General features: G+C 30.4%; 5 protein-coding genes across 7 annotated transcripts in view; 2 read left to right on the forward strand and 3 right to left on the reverse strand.

Moving 5' to 3' along the window:
- Window positions 1-14,989, forward strand: part of LOC108766178 (putative helicase MOV-10) — an 18,081-nt gene extending 3,092 nt beyond the window's left edge. Inside the window, exons 2-13 of the mRNA XM_018515326.1 lie at window positions 489-570; window positions 917-1,387; window positions 1,799-1,963; window positions 2,037-2,193; window positions 2,265-2,401; window positions 2,619-2,741; window positions 4,025-4,236; window positions 4,327-4,603; window positions 8,271-8,568; window positions 9,205-9,403; window positions 14,652-14,777; window positions 14,859-14,989. Of these exons, the coding sequence (XP_018370828.1) occupies window positions 539-570; window positions 917-1,387; window positions 1,799-1,963; window positions 2,037-2,193; window positions 2,265-2,401; window positions 2,619-2,741; window positions 4,025-4,236; window positions 4,327-4,603; window positions 8,271-8,568; window positions 9,205-9,403; window positions 14,652-14,777; window positions 14,859-14,899 (2,238 nt within the window). The 5' untranslated portion in view covers window positions 489-538 and the 3' untranslated portion in view covers window positions 14,900-14,989. The remainder of the gene's footprint in view (window positions 1-488; window positions 571-916; window positions 1,388-1,798; window positions 1,964-2,036; window positions 2,194-2,264; window positions 2,402-2,618; window positions 2,742-4,024; window positions 4,237-4,326; window positions 4,604-8,270; window positions 8,569-9,204; window positions 9,404-14,651; window positions 14,778-14,858) is intronic.
- PIG-U (phosphatidylinositol glycan anchor biosynthesis class U) lies at window positions 10,316-12,726 on the reverse strand. The gene is made up of 4 exons (XM_018515325.1): window positions 12,326-12,726; window positions 11,465-11,667; window positions 10,689-11,376; window positions 10,316-10,608 (listed from the first exon to the last, which is right to left on the reverse strand). Exons 1-4 carry the CDS (start codon window positions 12,453-12,455, stop codon window positions 10,355-10,357), a joined length of 1,275 nt encoding a protein of 424 aa, XP_018370827.1. The 5' UTR covers window positions 12,456-12,726; the 3' UTR covers window positions 10,316-10,354.
- An 85-nt stretch (window positions 14,990-15,074) lies between the features above and the next one.
- On the reverse strand, window positions 15,075-17,874 carry LOC108766045 (WD repeat domain phosphoinositide-interacting protein 4). Of its 3 annotated transcripts, XM_018515078.1 has the most exons (7): window positions 17,579-17,874; window positions 16,957-17,224; window positions 16,633-16,873; window positions 16,178-16,326; window positions 15,975-16,076; window positions 15,510-15,628; window positions 15,075-15,427 (listed from the first exon to the last, which is right to left on the reverse strand). In XM_018515078.1, exons 1-7 carry the CDS (start codon window positions 17,622-17,624, stop codon window positions 15,318-15,320), a joined length of 1,035 nt encoding a protein of 344 aa, XP_018370580.1. In that variant the 5' UTR covers window positions 17,625-17,874; the 3' UTR covers window positions 15,075-15,317. The 3 variants fall into 3 exon arrangements, with proteins under 3 accessions (XP_018370580.1, XP_018370579.1, XP_018370581.1); XM_018515077.1 differs by having other exon boundaries at window positions 15,075-15,628; XM_018515079.1 differs by lacking the exon at window positions 15,975-16,076 and having other exon boundaries at window positions 15,075-15,628.
- A 256-nt stretch (window positions 17,875-18,130) lies between these two features.
- Sf3a2 (splicing factor 3A subunit 2) lies at window positions 18,131-19,835 on the forward strand. Its single transcript, XM_018515054.1, has 2 exons — window positions 18,131-18,928; window positions 19,364-19,835. Exons 1-2 carry the CDS (start codon window positions 18,383-18,385, stop codon window positions 19,640-19,642), a joined length of 825 nt encoding a protein of 274 aa, XP_018370556.1. The 5' UTR covers window positions 18,131-18,382; the 3' UTR covers window positions 19,643-19,835.
- A 10-nt stretch (window positions 19,836-19,845) lies between these two features.
- RpL27A (ribosomal protein L27A) lies at window positions 19,846-22,055 on the reverse strand. Its single transcript, XM_018515055.1, is given in 7 exon segments — window positions 19,846-19,987; window positions 20,196-20,331; window positions 20,668-20,817; window positions 21,121-21,218; window positions 21,590-21,653; window positions 21,962-21,989; window positions 21,991-22,055. Coding segments are annotated over 6 exon segments (519 nt in total). The 5' UTR covers window positions 22,041-22,055; the 3' UTR covers window positions 19,846-19,987; window positions 20,196-20,202.
- Window positions 22,056-22,492: the final 437 nt, after the last annotated feature.

The raw sequence follows: 22,492 nt of genomic DNA on the forward strand, positions 1-22,492 counted from the left end.
CCAATCATATTGAAGAATTTTACAACAGTTTCAAAACTGCTTTCTCTGCTGAACGCAGCCATTGAATGCACTCCCTGCACCCAGCGGGAGTCCCCTCATTCATAAAACGCAACTACAAGTAACACCGAAAGGATAAACATGCACACTGGATAAGATTACGGATATTGTGTGTATCATAGCTTATCAGCATTTTGTAACTATAGAATTCTTTGAAATAATACGTGGCTTTCGTTTTATCACGATAACTCATATAAACGATAAATATCCTGTATATTAACGTAAAACTTGTTATGTGTGTTACCGAAGCAAATCATGTAAAAAGAGCATTAGTTTAATTATTTAGAGACATTTGTCATATTTCGATGTGAAATTTGTGATTGTTTGCATTAAGTGCTTGCAATTCTCTTGATTGTTGATTATGTATTTGTGCAGAATTAGAAAACGTTTTAATATTCTTTTTTTTTTCTGTATTTGTAAAATTGTTTTAGGTGTTACTTGCATTTTGCAAATTTTACGAATATACGTATATACTTTCATCATGCAGAAGAAAAATGAGTCCGAGAATCCTATGTAAGAAAAATTTATATTAATTTATTTATGATATTAAAAATACATTTTAATTAAATTAATTAAAAAATATAACTTTTGTATATAACGTGAGATAACATTTAACCAAGGATGACACATTACTTATAATGCTGTTACTTTTTTGTAATAATGATTTAGTAATTTATAATTTTTCGTAATAGTAATAATAATGCTAGAGTTGGAATAGTCATTTTTTGAAAGTTATATGAGCAATTTATAATATCTTTCATATTACATATTAATGTTTTTCATATCTTTATACAAAAGAAATGTTTACTTATAATATTTTAATTTATTAAGTTATTTAATGTACCATTAAATTTTTTAGGATATGTACAGTACCTGCAGTAGCAGAAATACTATCATTACCAGAAATTAATTTTCCACATAATTTAGAGCAAGCGTTAAAAAGTATATATCTGGGACAGAGTTCTAGTCACTGCTCGTATCAATGTAATAATTATATAAAGTCCATTGAAAGTTTGTCAAATGTACAAAGGATAACAGAGTCGAATTATTTGTTCATATTAAAAATGTGCTTGTATCTAATACAATTTGAACTAGATCTTGAAATGAGAAAGTGCACATTGTTAAATTATGCAATTGAGAAATATAATTCGGAAAATAATTTTACTATCAACATGGAATCTTTAAATATTGAGCCTTCTAATCTAATTAGACCAGGTGATATTGCAATTTTTCATGAAAGTACAAACAAAGCTCGTGCAAGCAAATTTATTGGAGCTAAAATCATAAACGTATTAAAAAATGAAGTTACAGTGAAGCCCTTTAATTCTGAGTAAGTTTAGTACTTTTTTATTATGGGTTAATATTCTTTCTACTTTGATATATTTCATCTATATCTTATTGAGATAAAGTATTACTGTTTCTTTTTTCTATATTTTTGTTTTGTTTTTATTTTCTAAGGAACGCAGTATTGCAATGCATTACCAAGTTATTTTGAATTTGTTTGGAATACTTGTTTCTATGAGTGATATTCTTTTATTCAGAATTCTTTATATGAAATGGCAAAATCAAAGAATCAAATTTAGTCTTTTGCTTGACACGTAACTGCTTTAAAAAACTATTTAACGTTGCATGTTTTAATATTTGGAAATATATTTAGTCTTTATAACAATATGGTATATTGGTATAATTATATGATAGAATTAATTTTATATATTATATATTAATTTTTTATGTTATTCAGAGTGGCAAGAATATTGAGAGACAAGGAAAAAAGATTTAAGATTAATTTCCAAAGCAGACATTGGCCATTAAGATGCTGTCATTATGCATTAATGATAATAAGTGAATGCAATTGGCGTGAGATTATATATCCACAATTGAAAACAAATTGCACAGATATGGAATTGTAAGTTTTAAAATTAAATGTTTTATTATTTGGAATTATATTGTTATCATAACTGTAAACATATGTTGTATAGTGATATTAAATGGATAAATACTAATATAAAGAAGAATGAACGACAAAAGCAAGCAGTGATGAAGATACTAAATAACACAGCACGCCCTGCACCTTATATAATTTTTGGCCCCCCAGGTACCGGAAAGACTGCGACATTGGTTGAGACTATATGTCAGGTAATTTCTTAGTTAGACTTAACGTCTAATAAAATAATTTTTTTTTCTCATTTTAATTTTTTGATTAATAGATTGTGAGACAATATCCAACGAAAAATATATTAGTATGCGCACTATCTAATGCAGCAGCTGATGAAATCACCAAAAGATTGATTAAATATATCCCGATAAACATGATATCTCGAATGTATGCCCCATCTAGAGAATGGTAAAAATTTTATTTTTGTATAGGTTTCTTGATTTCTTTTTTTCCTTTTCTTTTATTATGTGGAGATCTCTAACATAAATAATAATATCACAGAAAAATTTATATATTTAAATATCATTTTTATTTCTAATCAATTTTGCTTAATTGTGACAAATTTCATAAAATATAATAAAAATCACATAAATATATAAACTGAATTTTGTTCATTGAAAAACAGGTTGTCTGTGGACAAAGAGATCCGACCATGTGCGAATTTTGTTGATGACACGACAATTTTTTTGTCGAAAGAGGTACTGCTATTGAAAAAAATTATTATTTCAACATTATCATCATCCATAAGGTATGCATTTGATATATTATTCAGTATTCTTTTCATCTTTTGTGCATGTGTATGTTATTATAGATATTATAGTCTAAATTTTTATTTTTAATAATCATAGCAATTTTTGTATGATTAAATAAAATTAATTATTTTTATATATAAATGTTATTTAGAGATGTAAAGATATTTTAAAATTAAATTGATATTATTAAATTAAATTTTTAAAAGATATACAGGGTGGAGCACCTAAAACAAAAGAATGGAATATCTCGAAAATTAAACACGGCAGGGAAAAATATTTCAGACAAAAGTTATATGATTCGAAGGGAGACAAATAATGATGAAATAATTTTTCGAAGTCACATGGAGGTTATCTCCACTTTTTTAAATGGAATGCTATGATTTTTTTACACAATATGGTTCCTTTAATTATTCTGCATATAAAAGTATTAAGGTAGCGTATCAAAAAACCAATAGTTTACGAGATATTTTATACTTTATTCTGACATATATTGACATACAATGTTAAATAACTCGTAAACTATTAATTTTTTTATAATCGTACCTTAATACTCTCTCTTTTATGAACGTACCTTAATACTTTTATAATCATACCTTAACTTTTATGAACAGAATAATAAGATGAATTAAAATATATAGTTGCTTTAAAAAAATATGTATGTAAACTGGAATTTTTTAAATAAACAACTGTGTTTTCTTTCCACCAATTGATTCATCTCATTATTCTGTTCATAAAAGTATTAAGATACGATTATAAAAAAATTAATAGTTTACGAGTTATTTAACATTTTATCAACGAATTGGAAAGAATAAGGGCACTAGGAATCAGGCGCAGAAGACGTCGCGCAAATAATACACCTATGAAGCATGAAACTTCTTTATTCACTAAACGCGCTTATATGTTTCGGCTCACTTTTGAGCCTTCCTCAGAGACAACATAAACTAACATTTTATGTCAAAATGTACCACAATAAAGTATATAACGTATCTCGTAAACTATTGGCTTTTTTTATATCATTATCTTAATATTTTCATGTGCAGAATAATTAAAGGAACTATATTGTGTAAAAAAATCATACCATTTTCCATTTAAAAAAGTGAACACCTCCATGTGAGGAAAATGGTTTTTTTTTTAAATGATTTCATCATTATTTGTCCCCTTTTGAATCATACAACTTTTGTCTGAAACATTTTTCCCTACCGTGTTTAATTTTCGAGATATTCCAGTGTTTTGTTCTAGGTGCCCCACCTTGTATAATATCTCATACTGTTTATTATAGATTGGTTGATGTAAATTTCCGGAAGAATCATTTTTCTTACATAATTATTGACGAGGCAAGTCAAGCAACTGAACCAGATATGTTAATTCCTCTCGCGGCAATAAATCAAGCTGAAGATGAAGGGATTAGATTTCAAGCACAAATTGTTATCGCAGGCGATCCTTATCAGTTAGGACCTGTAATTCGTTGCAGGAGAATTGAGCATTTGCTCGGTAAGTTTTTTTCCTATTGGTAATAAATGGTATTGCATGTCATGTAATCTATATATTGCATTTTTTAAACTATTATTATTATCCTAACAGGAAGATCCATGTTAGAAAGATTAATGAATGATTGTGATCCGTATAAAATGCAGAATGGAAAATATAATCCGAACTACATAACAAAATTAATTGAAAATTATCGTAGTCACGAAAATCTTTTATGTGTGTCAAATAAATTATTTTATAACAACGAATTGAAGTTCCGTGGAAAAGCTGATACACAAATGGCATTGAACTGGTCGCAGTTGCCCAATAAACAATTTCCTATGATATTTCAAGAAGTATTAGGCACAGAACAAAGATGTAAATCTCAAAGGTTGATATGTTTAAGTATATAAATTTCATTGTAATTGTCTTAAAGCAGTATTTAAGGCTTCTGAGTAGTCATCGCGACCATATTGGATTAATTCTTAATCTTTATTTACAAATGGCATGCAAGAAACTTCAACATTTAATTTCTCATTTATAACGTCACAATCCAATATGACCGCAGAGACTACTCAGGAGCCTTCATTTTTTATAATTAGGGCAACTGTCCCTGTTAGTGTGCTTTTAAGTTAAAATTGCTCATTATTGAATTAATTATTAAATATTATAGCTTGTGTGTGTGTGAATTTTGTTTACTTGAATCAATATTGGTTCTTCAGTTATTTGTTTTTTTAAATATTTTTTTATCTAAAAAAAGTAAATATTTTATAATGTTTTTGTAATAAAGACAATATTTTTGCTTCTGTTAGTGTGTCCCTGCAAGGAGCGACGGCCCTATTAATGTGTCCATTTTTGACTCATTTTAACATATAATTATTAAAATAGATAATAGATGTACGCTAACTGTTTAAGTTAATATTGCATAAATTATTATTTTAATTATACTTACGATTTCAATGTATACTCGTAACACAACGCTCTCAGCTCCAACGCAGGGCACACTAATAGGAATCAGCTTAAAATCTTGTGATACTACTCGATTCATATAAATTCCTCTAAATATATATCTTTCAAAAAATGTTTGCTGTATTTTAATAATTAAAAAATTGAAAATTATCTTTGGTACCGTATGCGTTAATAATTTAACTTAATAAAAAAAAAAATATTTTTTGTTAAAAGAAATTAATAAAGAGCATACAGCCACAACGCCAGTTAAAATTAGCAAAAAATATATTTAATTTACATTAAGTAAACGTTTCGGTCACCATCTGACCATCATCAGTACATCAATTTTAATAATAAACCCATATATAAATTATTAAAAAATACCAATTATACAGATCAAAAACATTATTATCGTTCGCGAAAAATATAATTCTTTTAACATAAAATTACGCCAGTCAAAAGTACGAAGTCACTTCCAGTCCAAACATAAAAGAAAACCTTATAGGCAGTTGTTCATCGAAGTCAATTTGTTAATATGTAAATTATATCCATTTAAATATTCGATTGCCAGATGCTAATTATCCAAATAATAATTATAACCAAAACCAAAAACATAAAAAAATGAAAAAAACTTTTTTAGAACTATATTGTGTTTAAAATCTCTTCATATAAAATCAATTATTAATATAAACAATTATACAATTCAATCAACTCACCAAAATATATTAATGATCATAGAGAAAATATAGATTCATCTAATATCTCGGAAAAATATTTTACTGTTCTGTATTTTCAAAAAATTTCTGAAAAATTTGTATCTATCATAAATAAATTTAATTTTAATATTGCTTACAGACCTATAAATGATTTAAGTTCTACATAAAAACTGGTAAAGACATAATCAAAAAAGAAGGTCAATCAAATGTTGTATATAAAATAAATTGCCAAGATTGTGAATCTACATATATTGGACAAACAAAACGCAAGCTTAAAACTAGAATAAAGGAACACAAAAATGATTACAAAAAACCAATGAATAATTTGTCTGTTATTTCTAAGCATATATTTTAATCACGCAATAGATTGGGATAATACTAATATAGTTGATTCTGAACGATCATATTATAAAAGAATGATCTCAGAGATGATACACATTAAAAAACAAAAGAATAGTTTGAATAAGCAAAGTGATACGGAACGGTTTCCTGACGTTTACATTCCGATCATCAGCCAATGCCCCTCTCTCACATAATATTGGTTGACTCTTTCTAAATCTCTACTTTCTTTGTCTAACAATAAAAGATAAATACGACCTGTACACGGGTAAGCGGTCACAAGTTGCTTACCTTTTGAAAGTGCTCTTAGTATAACGATGATTTGTTTGAAAATTATAAGTCTTATATTTGAAAATCTGTTCAGTCAGAATCTGAGATAGTTCGATTGTGGAAGATAAATCTGTTGAAGATTTAATACATGTATCTACAAATATGTGGTGAGTTGATTGAATTGTATAATTGTTTATATTAATAATTGATTTCATATGAAGAGATTTTAAACACAATATAGTTCTAAAAAAGTTTTTTTCATTTTTTTATGTTTTTGGTTTTGGTTACAATTATTATTTGGATAATTAACATCTGGTAATCGCATATTTAAATGGATATAATTTACATATTAACAAATTGACTTCGATAAACAACTGCCTATAAGGTTTTCTTTTATGTTTGGACTGGAAGTGACTTCGTACTTTTGACCGGCGTAATTTTATGTTAAAAGAATTATATTTTTCGCGAACGATAATAATGTTTTTGATCTGTATAATTGGTATTTTTTAATAATTTATATATGGGTTTATTATTAAAATTGATGTACTGATGATGGTCAGATGGTGACCGAAACGTTTACTTAATGTAAATTAAATATATTTTTTGCTAATTTTAACTGGCGTTGTGGCTGTATGCTCTTTATTAATTTCTTTTATAATTTTAAGCCACTTATTATCTTATATAAACAACTTATTTTTTGTTATTTGTGCTAATTTTCTTCATGGCTTATTTAATTACAAAGGCACACACTAATAGAGACAGACATAGTAATATGGATAGTTACTCTAGTTCATCTGAGAAATTTTAAATAGAGTGTATCGAAAAAATCAAAAGTATGAATTTGAAATAGGGAAGTTGCGGAAAAATTGTGGAACCTTAATACTAATATGTGCAAAAGATCAGTTCGATCGGATAATTTTTACTATCCTCGATCGAGCCTCATAGTTTCGAAATTTTAAATAAAATTGTATACTAAAAACTTTTTGGACGGATTCTTCGGATGTAAATTCGAATAAATTAGTTACACTAATTGCAGAAAGAGATTTTTTTTAGTACATAATTTTACTTAAAATTTCGAAACTTTGAGGATTGATCAGCGATAGTAAAAATTATTCGATCGAACTGATCTTTTCCCGAAGTAAATTTCCGACTTGCAAACTTTTTTACTTATTAATACCAAAGTTCCACAACTTTTCCGCAACCTTCCTATTTCAAATTCATATTTGATTTTTAATACACGAAAAAAAAATTTACTTGTTTCAAGTAAACACATTTTCTTGAACTGTAATTTATTGATTGAAAAAATTAATTACTTGCCACAATAAATTTGTTTTTTGTTCCAATAAAATATTATCCTTAGCAATAATTTATCAGTGAAGAAAATATTTTATTCTAATAAAAACACAATTACTTGTCAGTAGAAAATTGTTTTATTAAATCTAATAAATGTCATTACTTGAATCTGATTGTTGTTAATAAGAGAACATTTTTCTTAAATTTATGACATGAATATTAGAAATCATACATTGATTACTTTTTATAAAATATAATTTTTATTTCAAAAAGCAATTTCTTGGTTACCAAAAATATTTACTAATAACGAGAAAATTGTTTCATAAATTAATTAAAAACCTGCTAGGGACTATTTGAGAAAATTATTTTCTTGAATCAAATAATTTTTTCTTGAAACAAAAAAAATTTTTTTTTCCGTGTTATCTAACTTTATACTTATATACTTTTGTATTTACTTGATATTGTATAAACACAAATGTAACATATTTGCAGTGTCTATAACACAGCTGAAGTACTGTCGGTATTAGTATACGTAGTTATACTGATGAGTACCGAATTTAAGAAACGCGCGTTAACACAGAAAGATATTGGAATCATAACGCCTTTTACACGACAACAGCTGCATATTAAACATTACTTGGCAGCTATGAATTTGAAAGATATAACAGTGGGAACTGTTGAAACATTTCAAGGACAAGAAAGAAATGTGATAATATTATCGACGGCACGATCAAGAATCTTCAAACACGATAGTGATGAAGAACACATTGGTTTCTTGTCCAATCCAAAGGTATGTTATTGATTTCATATACTATCAAGTATGAGCACTAATAGTATGTTACAATAGTAATTAGTCATAGGAGAGATATGAGTGGCATTATTATGTCTGAACTTAGTCATCTAGATTTGAAGAATTTTTCTATTAGTCATCTAGATTTAAAGAAATTAATATGAAATTGTTTCCATATATACGGGATGCGAGATTTGAACTCGCGATTTGTCAGTTACGAATCCGTCGCTCTCACACGGAGCCACACGACATCCCAACAGTTGTTATAATTTATTTCATTTTATGGTTATATTTGTTGTGCACATATGCTAATATATTTATATAAATCAATTTTACATATAAAACAGAAGAAAAGTTTAATATATCAATTACTCGTAGATGATATATGCGTTTCTATTTTAATGGGATTACGATTCACTTCTTTTTCCTATGCTAATAATTTAATCAACCTTTCAAAACTATACATAAATGTAAGTCAAGATCAGATTTGGGATTAGTCAATACTAAGCCAATTGTTGGGTCACATAAAGCCATACTGAATTTTATAAAATTATATAAATATAATTTTATGAAAATTATATTATGTTTTATATATATTGTATATATATTCTAAAAATTTATATACATTCTTTGCAGAGATTTAATGTTGCTTTAACACGTGCAAAAGCACTTACTATAATAATAGGAAATCCAAATATACTATGCAAAGACGAACATTGGAAACTATTGTGGGACTATTGTAAAGAGCACAACGGATATGTTCCGTTTAAACGGTTGCCGTTAAAAAAGAACTCTAACGTAGTAAAATTAATAAACAATCTTCAAGCTTATTCACGTAATGGTAGCGGTACATCAAATGCAACAAACTTAACCGTTACCGAGAAGAAAGAAAAAAGAAAAACAGAAGCATTAGTCGATGAACTTGTACATAAAATGGAAAGCTTGAATTTAACGACCGATCAAAAATAAGGACCAATATCAATTTTTAATGGGCATTGATTGCACATTTCGATATTGATTGTACAATATACATTCTCTAGCACAGCAGACCAGCGCGCTGTCTATTCTGCCACACTCGCTCTTAATATTTAGTATCAAGTTCGAAATACCATCATTGTCTTCAAATAATTCAAAATATTGAAAAATGTCGGTATTATTAAGTTTTAAAAGAGTTAAGTATAACTTAATATATCTCCGATATAATAATTGTTTTATAAATCGACTATATTAGGTACATCTATTTAGCATTACCAATACTTCCAAGCACTTGTAGCATTGAGTGGATCATAATCGTATATTTAAGTGAAATATTTTTGGAAAAATTATAATAAGTATGCTCATATTTAAAATATTTTTACAAGTATAGAACTGTAGGAATGTAATTAATGTACAATAATTATTATACCATAATAATAATGAGTTTTATATATGATTTTTTTTATATATAGCTTTGCACCGATTATGTAATCTGAAAATAAATCGTGTAAAAAATTTTTGATTTTTTAAATCATGAACACCGTTATGGTTTTAACTGTAAATTATTAAATTGTTTTAGTATAATATATACTTTAGAGGTAAGAGCAAGTTTTAAAAGAAAGTTTGTACTATGATATTATAAGTGTTTTAACCAAAAATGAACACATGTATCAATCGAGCAAAATAAAGACAAACTTTTTTTGTAAAAAACTATTTATTTTTTTCACATGGCAATGATTCAAAGACATGTATCACTTGTCATTGTTCATCGGCAGGGGATTGTACATTTCGCTCTAAAAAAAAGCCTATTTTACTCGAGTAGCAGTTTAGCCTCATTTCCGTTAATTTTCTTATCAATACCATGCTGAACTGCAAACTCGTATTTTACGCTGGCGAATAAGATGTCCGTCAGAAGGAAGATTTGTGCTATGGCGAACGCCAGTGTTACTCCAAAGTAAAAATTGGCGTTCGCTGATCTGGAATAGATCCACTGATGCCACACGGTTGGGGCAAAAACCGTGCAAAATAGTAAAAAACAACCTACAATGAATCCTTGTTGCATATCTAAAAAAAAACGTATGACGTATTAGAATAATTCTCACCGTTCTCAATAATACGATAAAAATATCGCGAATTAAACTCACGTTGGAACAAGTGTTTCCACAGTGGCAGTAGAGATATATAGAAGCCGACGTCTCCGATGCATGGATAAGATTTGAATATGGCAGCTATCGCTAGGTAGGAAAATGCCAGTAACATTGGATCGCGTCGCAACCGTAGCGCTAGAGGGACTATGTACAATAAACTGACGTTTATCTGAAAGGACGCGATGAAAAGCCATCTGAAATGCTCGAACATTTCTGTGAAGAAGTACCAATACAGTCCGATATTCGGACGTAAGTCTGGAACAGTTAGAATGAAACCAATGGTACTCCACAAGAAAGACCAGCTTCCCATGATACAGTAAGAAATGGCAAATAGGATTGCCAGGATGCTCGTAAATACAATTAGCATCGTAACAATATTGATTTTTCTGTTCTTCGCCGTAGTGGCGACGTAAATAGTTGCCGGTACCATAAGTGACATGGGGTAGAGTCCTTGCAACGTCAATAACGCTATCGATGTGCAACTCCAAAGCACAGAGCGTCTCGTCATTGACACCAGCGCGATCGAGTAGAGTAGATTGGTAAAAACCGTAGTTGTTAGGCCAATGCAGTTTAGTATTATATACGGATTAAATAGATACGCTGCAGAAACGTACAGAGCAGACGTGTTGGGAACATCTTTACTAAGCTCCTTATTCTCATCCTTTTCCTCTTTCTTTTTCGTTGTCTGTAATTTAAGTTGAAATAAGTACCATGCACTTTTTTATCAAGAAGATTTTAAACTAGACAAATTTAAATTCCAATATTGTACCGACCAATTCAAATGCGTAATGTTTTGCTGCATGAGCGAGGCACAGGGCAGTCGTTAAGTCAACGACAATAAATAGTAGAAATAATGCCCATTGAGGTAAGTATTCCTGCATCAGGGTGAACACGTATAAGCCAATTGGAGTCTCGTGAAATAGATCTCCCTCGTATGGGTCTATGCCAAATTTATGCAGGTAAACTCCTTCAGTTACTGGAAAATCAAAAACATTAAGTTTCATGATTATGAAACCGATCTGTTCGTAATTGATCAAAACAATATTTAATCCTCAAAATCTATGATACATTTATTGACTCTGTGAGACCCATTTAATTTATATTGATTAAAAGATACTAATTAATTTCAAAGAATCAAAAACAAATAATATAACTTGTATAAAAAATAATTTATTAGAAAGTTATTTTAATAACAATAATTCAAACTTGCAAATATAACGTAAAGAAAATTGAATTGTTTGACATTTTTGTATAAAACTATAATTACTTCAATAGTAGATATAAGAATTAAAAACTAGAGTAGTAATAAATTCAAATATAATGTATTTTTATTATTTTATTATTTTTATATATTTTTATACATTTAAATATTTTTATTATCTATTAACATTACTTCACAGACAAAGTTGAATTATTTTTACTCATCAGAATATTTGTTATCCAAACGATCACTATATATTTAATGGATCTGATAGACACGTCAGTTCCAAAGAGTTAAATACTAGAAAATAGATATCGACAGTTCTAGGGTGTTAATATTTTAATTTAAAATAAAAAAAACAGTCGAACATAATCGCAAACAAAACTGTGTGCTCCTACGACTGGAGGGTGTATCGAAGCAGGATCCGACTAACCTCTCTTCCAGGAGTTTAAGGCGGTCGACACCTCGACACGGTTACCAATGATCTTCTGGTACTCGGAGTTCATTATCAGTAGCCTGATGGTACCGGCCAGCGCAAAATTCGACAACCACTTTCTCGACATGATCCCTTACCTTTCTGTTCCCACTACCACAATCGATTCATTTGTCCCGCTCGTGGACGTAACCTCTCGTGATACCGGCGTCCAGGATATTCACCAACGAGATTGACGGAGCACCGTTATTGATAAACTGACGCTCCTGCGGATTTTTTCCGACTCGGCCGTCACTTAATCCGCACGATACGCTTACGCATCTACTTCGATTATCGCGTAGAGATCATTATGTAAATGGGAAGAGATCAAGATGCCGCGCCGTCTACAGCGTTCACTGGTGTTCACATATCGGTGATATGACACTCCCGAATATCCTGATATGTGCACTTGTACATACATATACACATCATAGCCGCGTTCAGCAGAATGTTTATTTTACAATAGTTGGAAGTTTTCTTCGCTGTGGTTGAAATAGAAAGTATTTTCTTCTAGATTTAAAAGAATTAATCTAATTAACACGAAGACAATTTCCAACAGTGCAAAATAAATATGTTATATCTGTGGAATGCGGTCAATAAAACTTTGCATTTATTCATGATTATGCTAAAATTGCTGCAATTGTGATGGAAATTTAATTTACTCACTTTAGATATGAAGTACCTTAATACCTATTGTCAAGTGTCACTCTATTGTCGTTAAACGCCACTTATAAGTGCATACCCATCGAGGTTGATAGGAATCATATGAATTTTGATCTCGTCAATTAAATAATTTAATAAAAAATTATGGAACTATATATGTATACGAGATGCAATAGCTACGCAATATCAGCATAACTGAATTATATTATTGTCGTTTTATTCTAAAATTAATCAATTTTTATAAATAAACTTGCTAAATATTACTCCTAGAAACTTAACGAAAAACAACGTTATTATATAAAAAAAACTTTGAAATTTTTTATAAATGTAAAGTGTTCTAATAAATGCGTATATATAATTTTCACATTTATTGATGCATATTGATGGTTTTTTAAATTAATTTTATTGATTATATATAATACTCTACAATCTATAAATTTCCTAAAATTTTTTTAAAGGAAAAAAAAATTATTATAGATAGTCCTTTTCTAAATTTATATGTCAATATCTTTAACACCGATAAAACAAATAAGTTTCATGTAGATATATATGTACATACATACACTAATACATTTAAATAAAACACTAAAAAATAAATATTGATTCTTTTGTAATATCCATCAGCAATTGATATGACATCATAAAACATTATTACCAGTTCAATTATTAGGACATTTAACTTATCAGATAAATTATCATGCAATTTCACGAGTACCAAAATAAATAAATAATAAGTGTTTAAAACTGCAAAAAATGTGGAACGCTTCACGATTTTGCGTGTCATCCTTGCGCAGGGGCCATGCTAATCTTCTCTGTATCGTTCCAATTTTAGTATATGTACTGCCGAAGCAAGTACAATGAAGCTTTCTTACAATATTGCTTATATACTGAGTAATACATTCGCATGTACTAACGAGAAACACAAAGTTACAAGTTTTCGCCATCTATCGGCACAATTGGACACTACACGACATAACCTCGGAAATAAGTATGGGACACTAACGATAATTTTAGAAATAAAAATCGAAACAAAAATCGGAGATTATTCATTGAAATTAAACACAAAATAATTTTCGTGGTAAGACTCGATGTAATGTTTTAGTGACGTTTGTCACAATTAAATCTCGGTGTGCTTCTGTGTTCGAGAATATATCATTGAGACAAGTCAAATATATTTGAATCAAGAATGTGCATTTTACATTAAAATATAAATAATAATCTACATCTGTGTGTATACGATATAAATTATGTTTTACATATCATAAAATAATCTATGCCTATTTTTTTATCGTTGCACTACACTCTCTGAAACTTCCATCTCGATTATATATTTTTATTTATCAGATTTACTAAAGTCAGACATATTAACAATCATAAAATATAGTTACGTTTTTCTGTATTGTGTTATCCAATTTATAATAATTTATATATTTTACATTATTTGTACTGTTTGTATAAAAAAATTTGTGTAAAAACTTAACTTAAACAATATGTAAAAATTCCATGTAAACATAATCTCGAAATATACGGTATGATCCTGTTTCTAATGAAATTAAAGTGGAAGTTTCCGTTTGTTTAAAATTAAATCATGTATTTTAATGTATTTGATTTTTTTTACTCATAGATCTGTTGGGAGTTATGCGATTGAAAGGATGGAGGTATGGTGTATTTGTTGGAGGTTTTGTTGGATTTTTTGGTTTATGCTGTTATGCTGCCATGATACGACCCATGCTGAATCCTGAACCGTACAGTACATATCTGCCTTCAGACTATTAATAAATAATCAAATGATCTGCACAGTTAATTATTATGTCAATTAACTTTTTTTCAGAAAGAATTCGAGAACGAGCCTTCTCAGATAGACCTTCATAACTTAAATTTGTAAAATTTGCTGGAAGTTCCTGTAAAATTATTGGACATGTTAATTACATGTTATGATGTTATGCAGTTTCTTTCTATATTCCCAAAAATTTTATAAAGGATAGGTAATATAGATATAAAATTAAATAGATTGTTTGTTGTACAAAATATATAATATAAATGTCTGTTCATATTTATTAAAATTGTATAATTATGGGAAGCACATAAGTCATAAAAAAAAGATTGTATTCGAAGACTCCATGGAACACTGACTTTTCCATGACTTATGTGCTTTCTACGTAATCAGCGATTCGATTACCTGTACAATTATATCACACACATACAAGAAATTTCGCTCGTAATCCGACTAGAAATTTTATTGCAAGTATATAGTCTTGTAACTATACGCACATACGTAATAGGCTTCATATTAAAAATCGTCGTCATCACACACGTCGAGGAAGACATCGAACGCTTGCCGATTGCAATTGCCTTCTGCGGTGAAGACGTATTTGTGAAACGTTCCATCCATACATACAGCTGAAATTACAAAAAAAAAATAAAAATATAAAGGAAGAAACAAAGTGTATCAGCGACATTTTTCGCAAAATAAATACAGTACCTATCACAGAATTGTGTGTACCAAACGCACAAACGCAAGCGCATTCTGGAGGTACTGTGAAGGTAGCCAATGCCCACTGACTCTCGACGTAGTTGCCCAAGAATCCCATATTTGAAAAACTAAAAATGAGATAACAATATATGAAAAGTTGTTTGGCTGCATTAAATCGAAAGGTAGCATTACAACTATTGTAAAGCTGTGAACAAACTAGAGACTGAGATTAGTTTGAAATCTAACCAATCAAAGCAAAGTTCACTAAGCTTGAAATTGATTTTCTCTTTCTTCTGATTAATTAAATTTCAATTCAATCTCAATCTCTGATCACGGTTTAAGGATTTTTTAATGTGATTGCATTTAATTCCTCATGGATCTAAATATATGAACTAATCATATTAAAAAACAGTTGCAAAGCTGCTTTTTCTACTGAACGCAGCCTTTATTTAAAAAATGATATAATCTACATACGTGGATCGTCGATTCAAACTGGTATTTTTTAGGGCAAATATATGAACTGTTCCTTTATCGCTCGAAACACATAAGAATTCCGAATCTCTGCTGAATGTTATGCTAAAAGAAAAAAAAATATTGAGAAACATTAAAAAACTGAAAAATAATATTTGCATTATGGCAGAATGTTATAACGTTAGATATTAATCTTGTATACTAACCAATAGAGAGTAGCAGGATCAGCACCACGCCTTAATTCAACCAATAAACTCCTGCGTACAGAATCCCACACTCTGATTAAAGTCCCCTGAACAGATGCAGTCGCGATCATGGTCCCATTTCCATTAACTGCCAGACATGCCAGTGCACCCTGTTGTTATTGCAACACATATATGGATACAATAATAAATAGAACAATAAAACATTGTTCGCTTTACTAATCATTAAAGTATCAATCAAGGATCTTAGATAACTTAATACTTCAACAATTGCTTATCAAACAAAAAATCTAGTTTTAATCCTGTCACCCATATAAAGAATATAAAGAATTTTAAAAAAGAAATACTGAGAAAATACTGCAATATAAATAAAAATTAAAAATAAATTTTAAAGTAATCGAATCATGTAAATTTTTATTATGTTGAAAGAAAAAAATTCAAATAACAAGAAGAAATACCTGATGTGCTGAAAGAGTAATAGGTGCACTGGAACTACCAGCCTCGGTAGCTCCAAGATCCACCAATTGTACACTACCGAGTTTGTGACCAGGAAAAGCCAGCAATTGCCTTTGCGCTGTCGCGAACGTTGCTATTTCCACTAAGCCTGTTGGATTGTCTCTAGTTTCGAGCGTCAACAACCTTCGAACAGGCGTAGGAAACGAAAAGACGTGTATCTCTCGCTGTAGTGCTACTATCATTCTACGACATAAGAATATTTTTCTATAGAACAGATGCCTAATATACAAGAATTTGCAATGAGAGAACAAAAGAGGATTCCATACTTGTCCCTTCGCAATCTGACTGCTTTGATGATACTGGTAAAGGTGACTTCCATAACGAACTTCTTCAATAGATCGTCGTAAATCAGAACGGTATTATCAGCAAATTTAGCACGATTCCCACCACCTACCACGGCAATCACGTTTGTTCTCCAGAGCATCTCGGCCATGGAGATGCTTCCCATTAAATCATTATCGAAATGCGCCTTTTCAACCAATGGGTCGACATTATAGATTCTCAGTCCAGATTCCATGCAGCATGTAAAACAACCTGGGAAAGAGAGATTATCTCAATGCTCAGTGTCATAAATATGATAATCAGAAAGAAATGATGATAAGGAGCTTTAGAAAGGAATAGACGAAAGTAAGAGCATAGTTAACTAATCAAAAGAGAACATCATATTCAATTATACAAAAAAGTTGGAAAAAAATAATATAAATTTAAAAATAAATTTAAACTACGAGAACAGCATAAGAAAGATTATTTTTAGACATCATATAATCTTAAGAAGATAAAAAGATACACAAATCTCACCAACTGATGGAAGTAACTCCAAAAAAAAAAGACTTAATGCCAATGAAAAAAAGAATGTATTTTGCGGTTCAATTGCAAATTAAAGTTTACCTTGATCCTGATTGAATCTCAGGCTATGAATACCCCTCGCAGCCATCGTGACTCTCGCAGTTGATCAACAAAGAGTCAACAATGACAATAGGAGCAGCCGTCTTTCGGAAAGAATTCGGGATTCTCCTCTTTTTCTTCAGGGAAAATAACTTTTTAGCGACAGTTCAAATTTCGAGTCCATGATACATGGTCAACCTACATGCTGTAAATAATTCTATTCAAAATTCTATTATTTATTATAATTCCTTATACGAATATTATTATTTACAGTCAACAAGTGCCTTCTTACACCAGCGAGCATACGAATATATACAGAAAGAGAACCGAGGTTACCGATAAGGTATGGTTGATATCAACATTATCCCCTCCATTTTTCGAGAAAATGGTTGCGTTCAGCAGAGAAAGCACTTTGCAACTACTGTTGTAAAATTCTTCAATATAATTAATCTTGCTCTTAGTTTCTCATTGGATCTAAATGTATAAACCAATCATATTCAAGAATTTTACAACAGTTGCAAAGCCGTTTTTTCTGCTGAACGCAGCCAATTGTCGTCTAATGCCCTCCCGTAAAAACTTCTTGAGTGCGAATGTAGAGTCCCTATCTACTCTAGGAACTCTATGCGAATGTGAAGTAGCAGGCCATCTATCTGATAAAATCATAAAACGTAGTTATATTATAGGTTATATTAAACTAAACATATCCAAGTGAGGTTATTGATGTACTTACAATAACATTGACGAGTATCTCCACTTGCAAAGAACGATTTTCATTGTACTGACGCGGCCTACTCTTGGAGAGCAACAATGGATTTCCAGAATCGTCCGGGCGGCAAAACCGGTGGCGGCGGCGTCGCCTCCTGGTCGGAGAGCAATCGCGACCGCCGGGAGCGTCTCCGTCAGCTCGCCCTGGAGACCATTGATCTAAACAAGGATCCGTATTTTATGAAAAATCACCTGGGCTCATACGAATGCAAACTGTGTCTTACTCTACACAATAATGAGGGCAGTTATCTAGCTCACACTCAGGGTAAGAAACATCAAGCCAATTTAGCCAGGAGAGCTGCGAAAGAAGCCAAGGAAGCGCCACAGACCCTTGCACCAGAAAAGCCCCGGGTTGAGCCGAAGAAGTTTGTGAAGATTGGTCGACCTGGTTATCGAGTCACCAAGCAGCGTGATCCGGAGTCTGGCCAGCAGAGTCTGTTATTTCAAGTAGATTACCCAGAGGTGGCAGACAATGTGATACCGCGACATAGGTTCATGTCTGCCTATGAGCAAAGGGTCGAGCCACCAGATCGCAAGTGGCAGTATCTGCTGTTTGCAGCTGAGCCATACGAGACTATCGCCTTCAAAGTAAGATTATTTCTGAAGAATGTTTATTAACATCAATATTATTAAATTATTTGTCAATTTTGTAATATTTCAAAAATTTGTAATATTACTTTTAAGCCTTAATCGAGTTAAAACAAATAGAAGTTTCTGTTTATATATATATATATATATATATGTGTGTGTGTGTGTGTGTGTGAGTTTGCATAAATTGATTATAAAATTCATACATAAATATTGGACACCAAGATGCATTTTGATTGAATGTAGCTCTTTTCACGTATTTGTATGCTTATTTCTATGTTCTCACACCCCCTTTCTATTTGAATATTAAGTCATTCATTCCATTGAACGTGTTTGAATAATTAAAACAAGAATTTCTATTTATTTAATATAAATGATGTTTAAAAGTAGTAATAGTGGAAAAGCTTTGCTTTATTCACATAATCAATGTTATAGGTTCCTAGCAGAGAAGTGGAAAAGGCAGAAGGAAAGTTTTGGACTCATTGGAATAAGGACACGAAACAATTTTTCTTGCAATTTGCATTTAAAAACGAGAAGCCGTCTGTGGGTAAAGTACCACCACCGCCAGTTCCTCTGATAAGACCAGGATTGGGTCCGATGGTGCCTGTTCCACCACCTCCACCCAGACCACCAATGTTTAATCCAGTACCACCGCCGCCAGCCCTCTTGGCACCCGGGATGCAAATACCTCCACCACCACCTCACATAGCATAAGGAATCTGGCGGGATACAAGACATATTTATATAATCTTTTTCATACTATTAGTGCTTAGATCTTCGCTATCAGCTTGTTACAAAAGATCGATTTTATTCTAAATCACGAAACTTAAAATATGTTTGGATTGTGTAATATAAATGAGAAATCTAATTATAATTCTATAAAAATAAAACAAATTGTGAGAAAGGAACGAGACGAATGTGATTAAAAAAATGTTTATTTATCATTTCATCGAAATACATTCTCTGTAAATTAATGCCGATCTTCTATTTGACAGATTGCATCAAAGTTTGAGTACTTATAAAGTACTTACAAAGTACACGTTTATGGAGATTGATATTCTGAAAACAAAACGTATAAATTAGCATTTTGTTTACATAAAATAATATTTAAGATATTTCACAAAATTGTTAATCAGAATGCAACAATCTACACTAATGCACAACATTACGTTAAAATGCTATACAGTTTTCAGACCGCCCGTTGCTGAATCATCACAATAACAAAAAGATATCACCAAAGAAAAAGTTTAAAGAGAAATCAACATACTCGATGATTATGCGCACAAAACACATGCCCCACCAACTGCCTTGATCTTGTCCTCTGCCTGTTTACTGAAGAATTTAGCCTTTACGATAACAGGCTGGTTCGGCAGACGTCCTTTTCCTAGGAGTTTGTAATATCCCTGAAAAAAGTTAATATTGATCAATAAGTATTTATATATTTTATATACCAAAATAGAAATGCAAACATAATTGAATTGTCGCGTTTTATTATACAATCTTTTTTTAAATATTTTATAACAATCAGAATGCAACATTCTACAGGAATACAAGTGTTGTACAGCACTTTTCAGTCCGCCCGTTGCAAATCATCATATGAGGAAATAGAATATAAATATTAAAAAAAAATATGATACACTGGAACTTTAATAGTGAACCTCGAAATAACGCACAGTGCTATTATGAAGCTCCAGTGTAAATAAAATTATGACATTACAAAAAAAAAGTCTATTACTTACCGCTTTTACAAGATCGATTACGGGAGCTTTGCCTCCAACATCTTTGTACTTCAATCTCGTCTGTTCAGAGACCAGAGTCCACAATTTGTCTAGATTTATAGTGGGACACCATTTGGTGTTGCGTCGTAGATGATAATTCCTCATACCAAGCTGTAAGTTAAAGACAAAAATATCAATTATTAGTCAATTTGTAAATTCTCAAATAACATTTCAAATATTAGAAGTTATTCAGATTATACAAATACAATCAATATAATTCAGTTCGCCGGTGAAAATTGAAGTCTCATCATCTGATACATAGATCTGTTCTTTCTAGCACTTCTTGCATCGTTTGCCTTTCCTCTTTATTTTTCTCCAACATTCAAAGAAAAAAAAAGAAAAATAAATCGTGCAAAAAGCTAAAAAGATTTATAGCTATCTTTATTGTGCAATATCACATGAATGGATTCTTACCTTTCCAAAATAACCAGGATGGTATTTGTCAAAGTTGATTCGGTGATGGTGCATACCACCGGCATTACCGCGACCACCTGGGTGCTTTCTATGCTTGCCTAAAAGATAAATAAAAATATATATAAATCTATATACCTTTAATATATCTATCCGATAAAAAAAACAAATATTTATATCAAAAGTTAAATCAAAATACAAAAGTCGAGACATATGATAGAGGAATAATCATACATGTACAAAAATGAAGCATCATTGATTCCATCTAATAACTTTAGTTATTATCTAAGAATTCCAGTTGAAATTTTGCAAGGAATATTCTACATTAACAAAAATGTGAAATTTTAATCTCAAATTCATAGTTATGTATTGTGCTGTTTATTTACTAGCATCATTTATTATATTACTAATAGTTTTTATTTACTTTACACACGTGGTTATAGCTACAACAAATTTTACCGGGTAAACTTACCAACGCGACCGTGGCCATGGCTCACGTGTCCACGTAACTTCCTGGTCTTCTTCTTGTGTGTAGACTAGGTAAACATAATAAAGTAATACAAAAGATCAAAAATATACAATGACGACTAATGTTGAAATTATCAATTAATTCGAAAACTGCCTTCGATTATGTTATTCAATATAAAATAAGGATCGTTTAGGTTAACATTAATCGGTCTAGTAAAGATATATCGCAACATTCTCTTCGCGAATATAATAAATGCAGAAAATTATTCACGATGATGTCAATTGTATGTTTAATGGAAATAAACTGTGAATAGTGCGATGATGCCTTGGATATCTCCGGATTATTCTGGAGATAGCACACTACAAGAACACTCACCATCCCAAGGAAGTAATGAAGGAAAAGAATCGTAGCAGTCCTGCCAATCCAAATCCATCAAATAATGTATATTGCGCATGCGCGTTGGAAAACTCCGCCAGTTACAAATTAATGGAAATGCTTCAAATGTGACAGTCAATAAAGTAGATTCGCGACTAACTTGCAACTGGTTATCGTCTGCCGCAAAAGAACTAAGTGTGATTAAAAAAATAATATATTTTAATTTTCTTCGAATTGCACCAATACTGCATATTTGATTTATTAACAAATCTTTCTATTATTATTATTATTATTTTATACCACTTTAGGAAGTGTAAAATAATAAGACAGTTCCGTTAGTCCACTAAATCTATTTAAATTTAAAAAATCTATTTAAATTGGTCAGTGCCTAGTAATTTTCCTGTGTAAACTACCAATAAGAATACTTTATATTAAATTTATTACTTTTTTAAATATTGTGGACAATATCGAATCTTTTTCAATAAGATATATATAAAATTAGATACGTTAATAACTAATTTAAACGACGTA

Source organism: Trachymyrmex cornetzi, unplaced genomic scaffold, assembly GCF_001594075.2.
Source record: "Trachymyrmex cornetzi isolate Tcor2-1 unplaced genomic scaffold, Tcor1.1 scaffold57, whole genome shotgun sequence".
In the NCBI taxonomy this organism is placed as follows: Eukaryota; Metazoa; Arthropoda; class Insecta; order Hymenoptera; family Formicidae; genus Trachymyrmex; species Trachymyrmex cornetzi.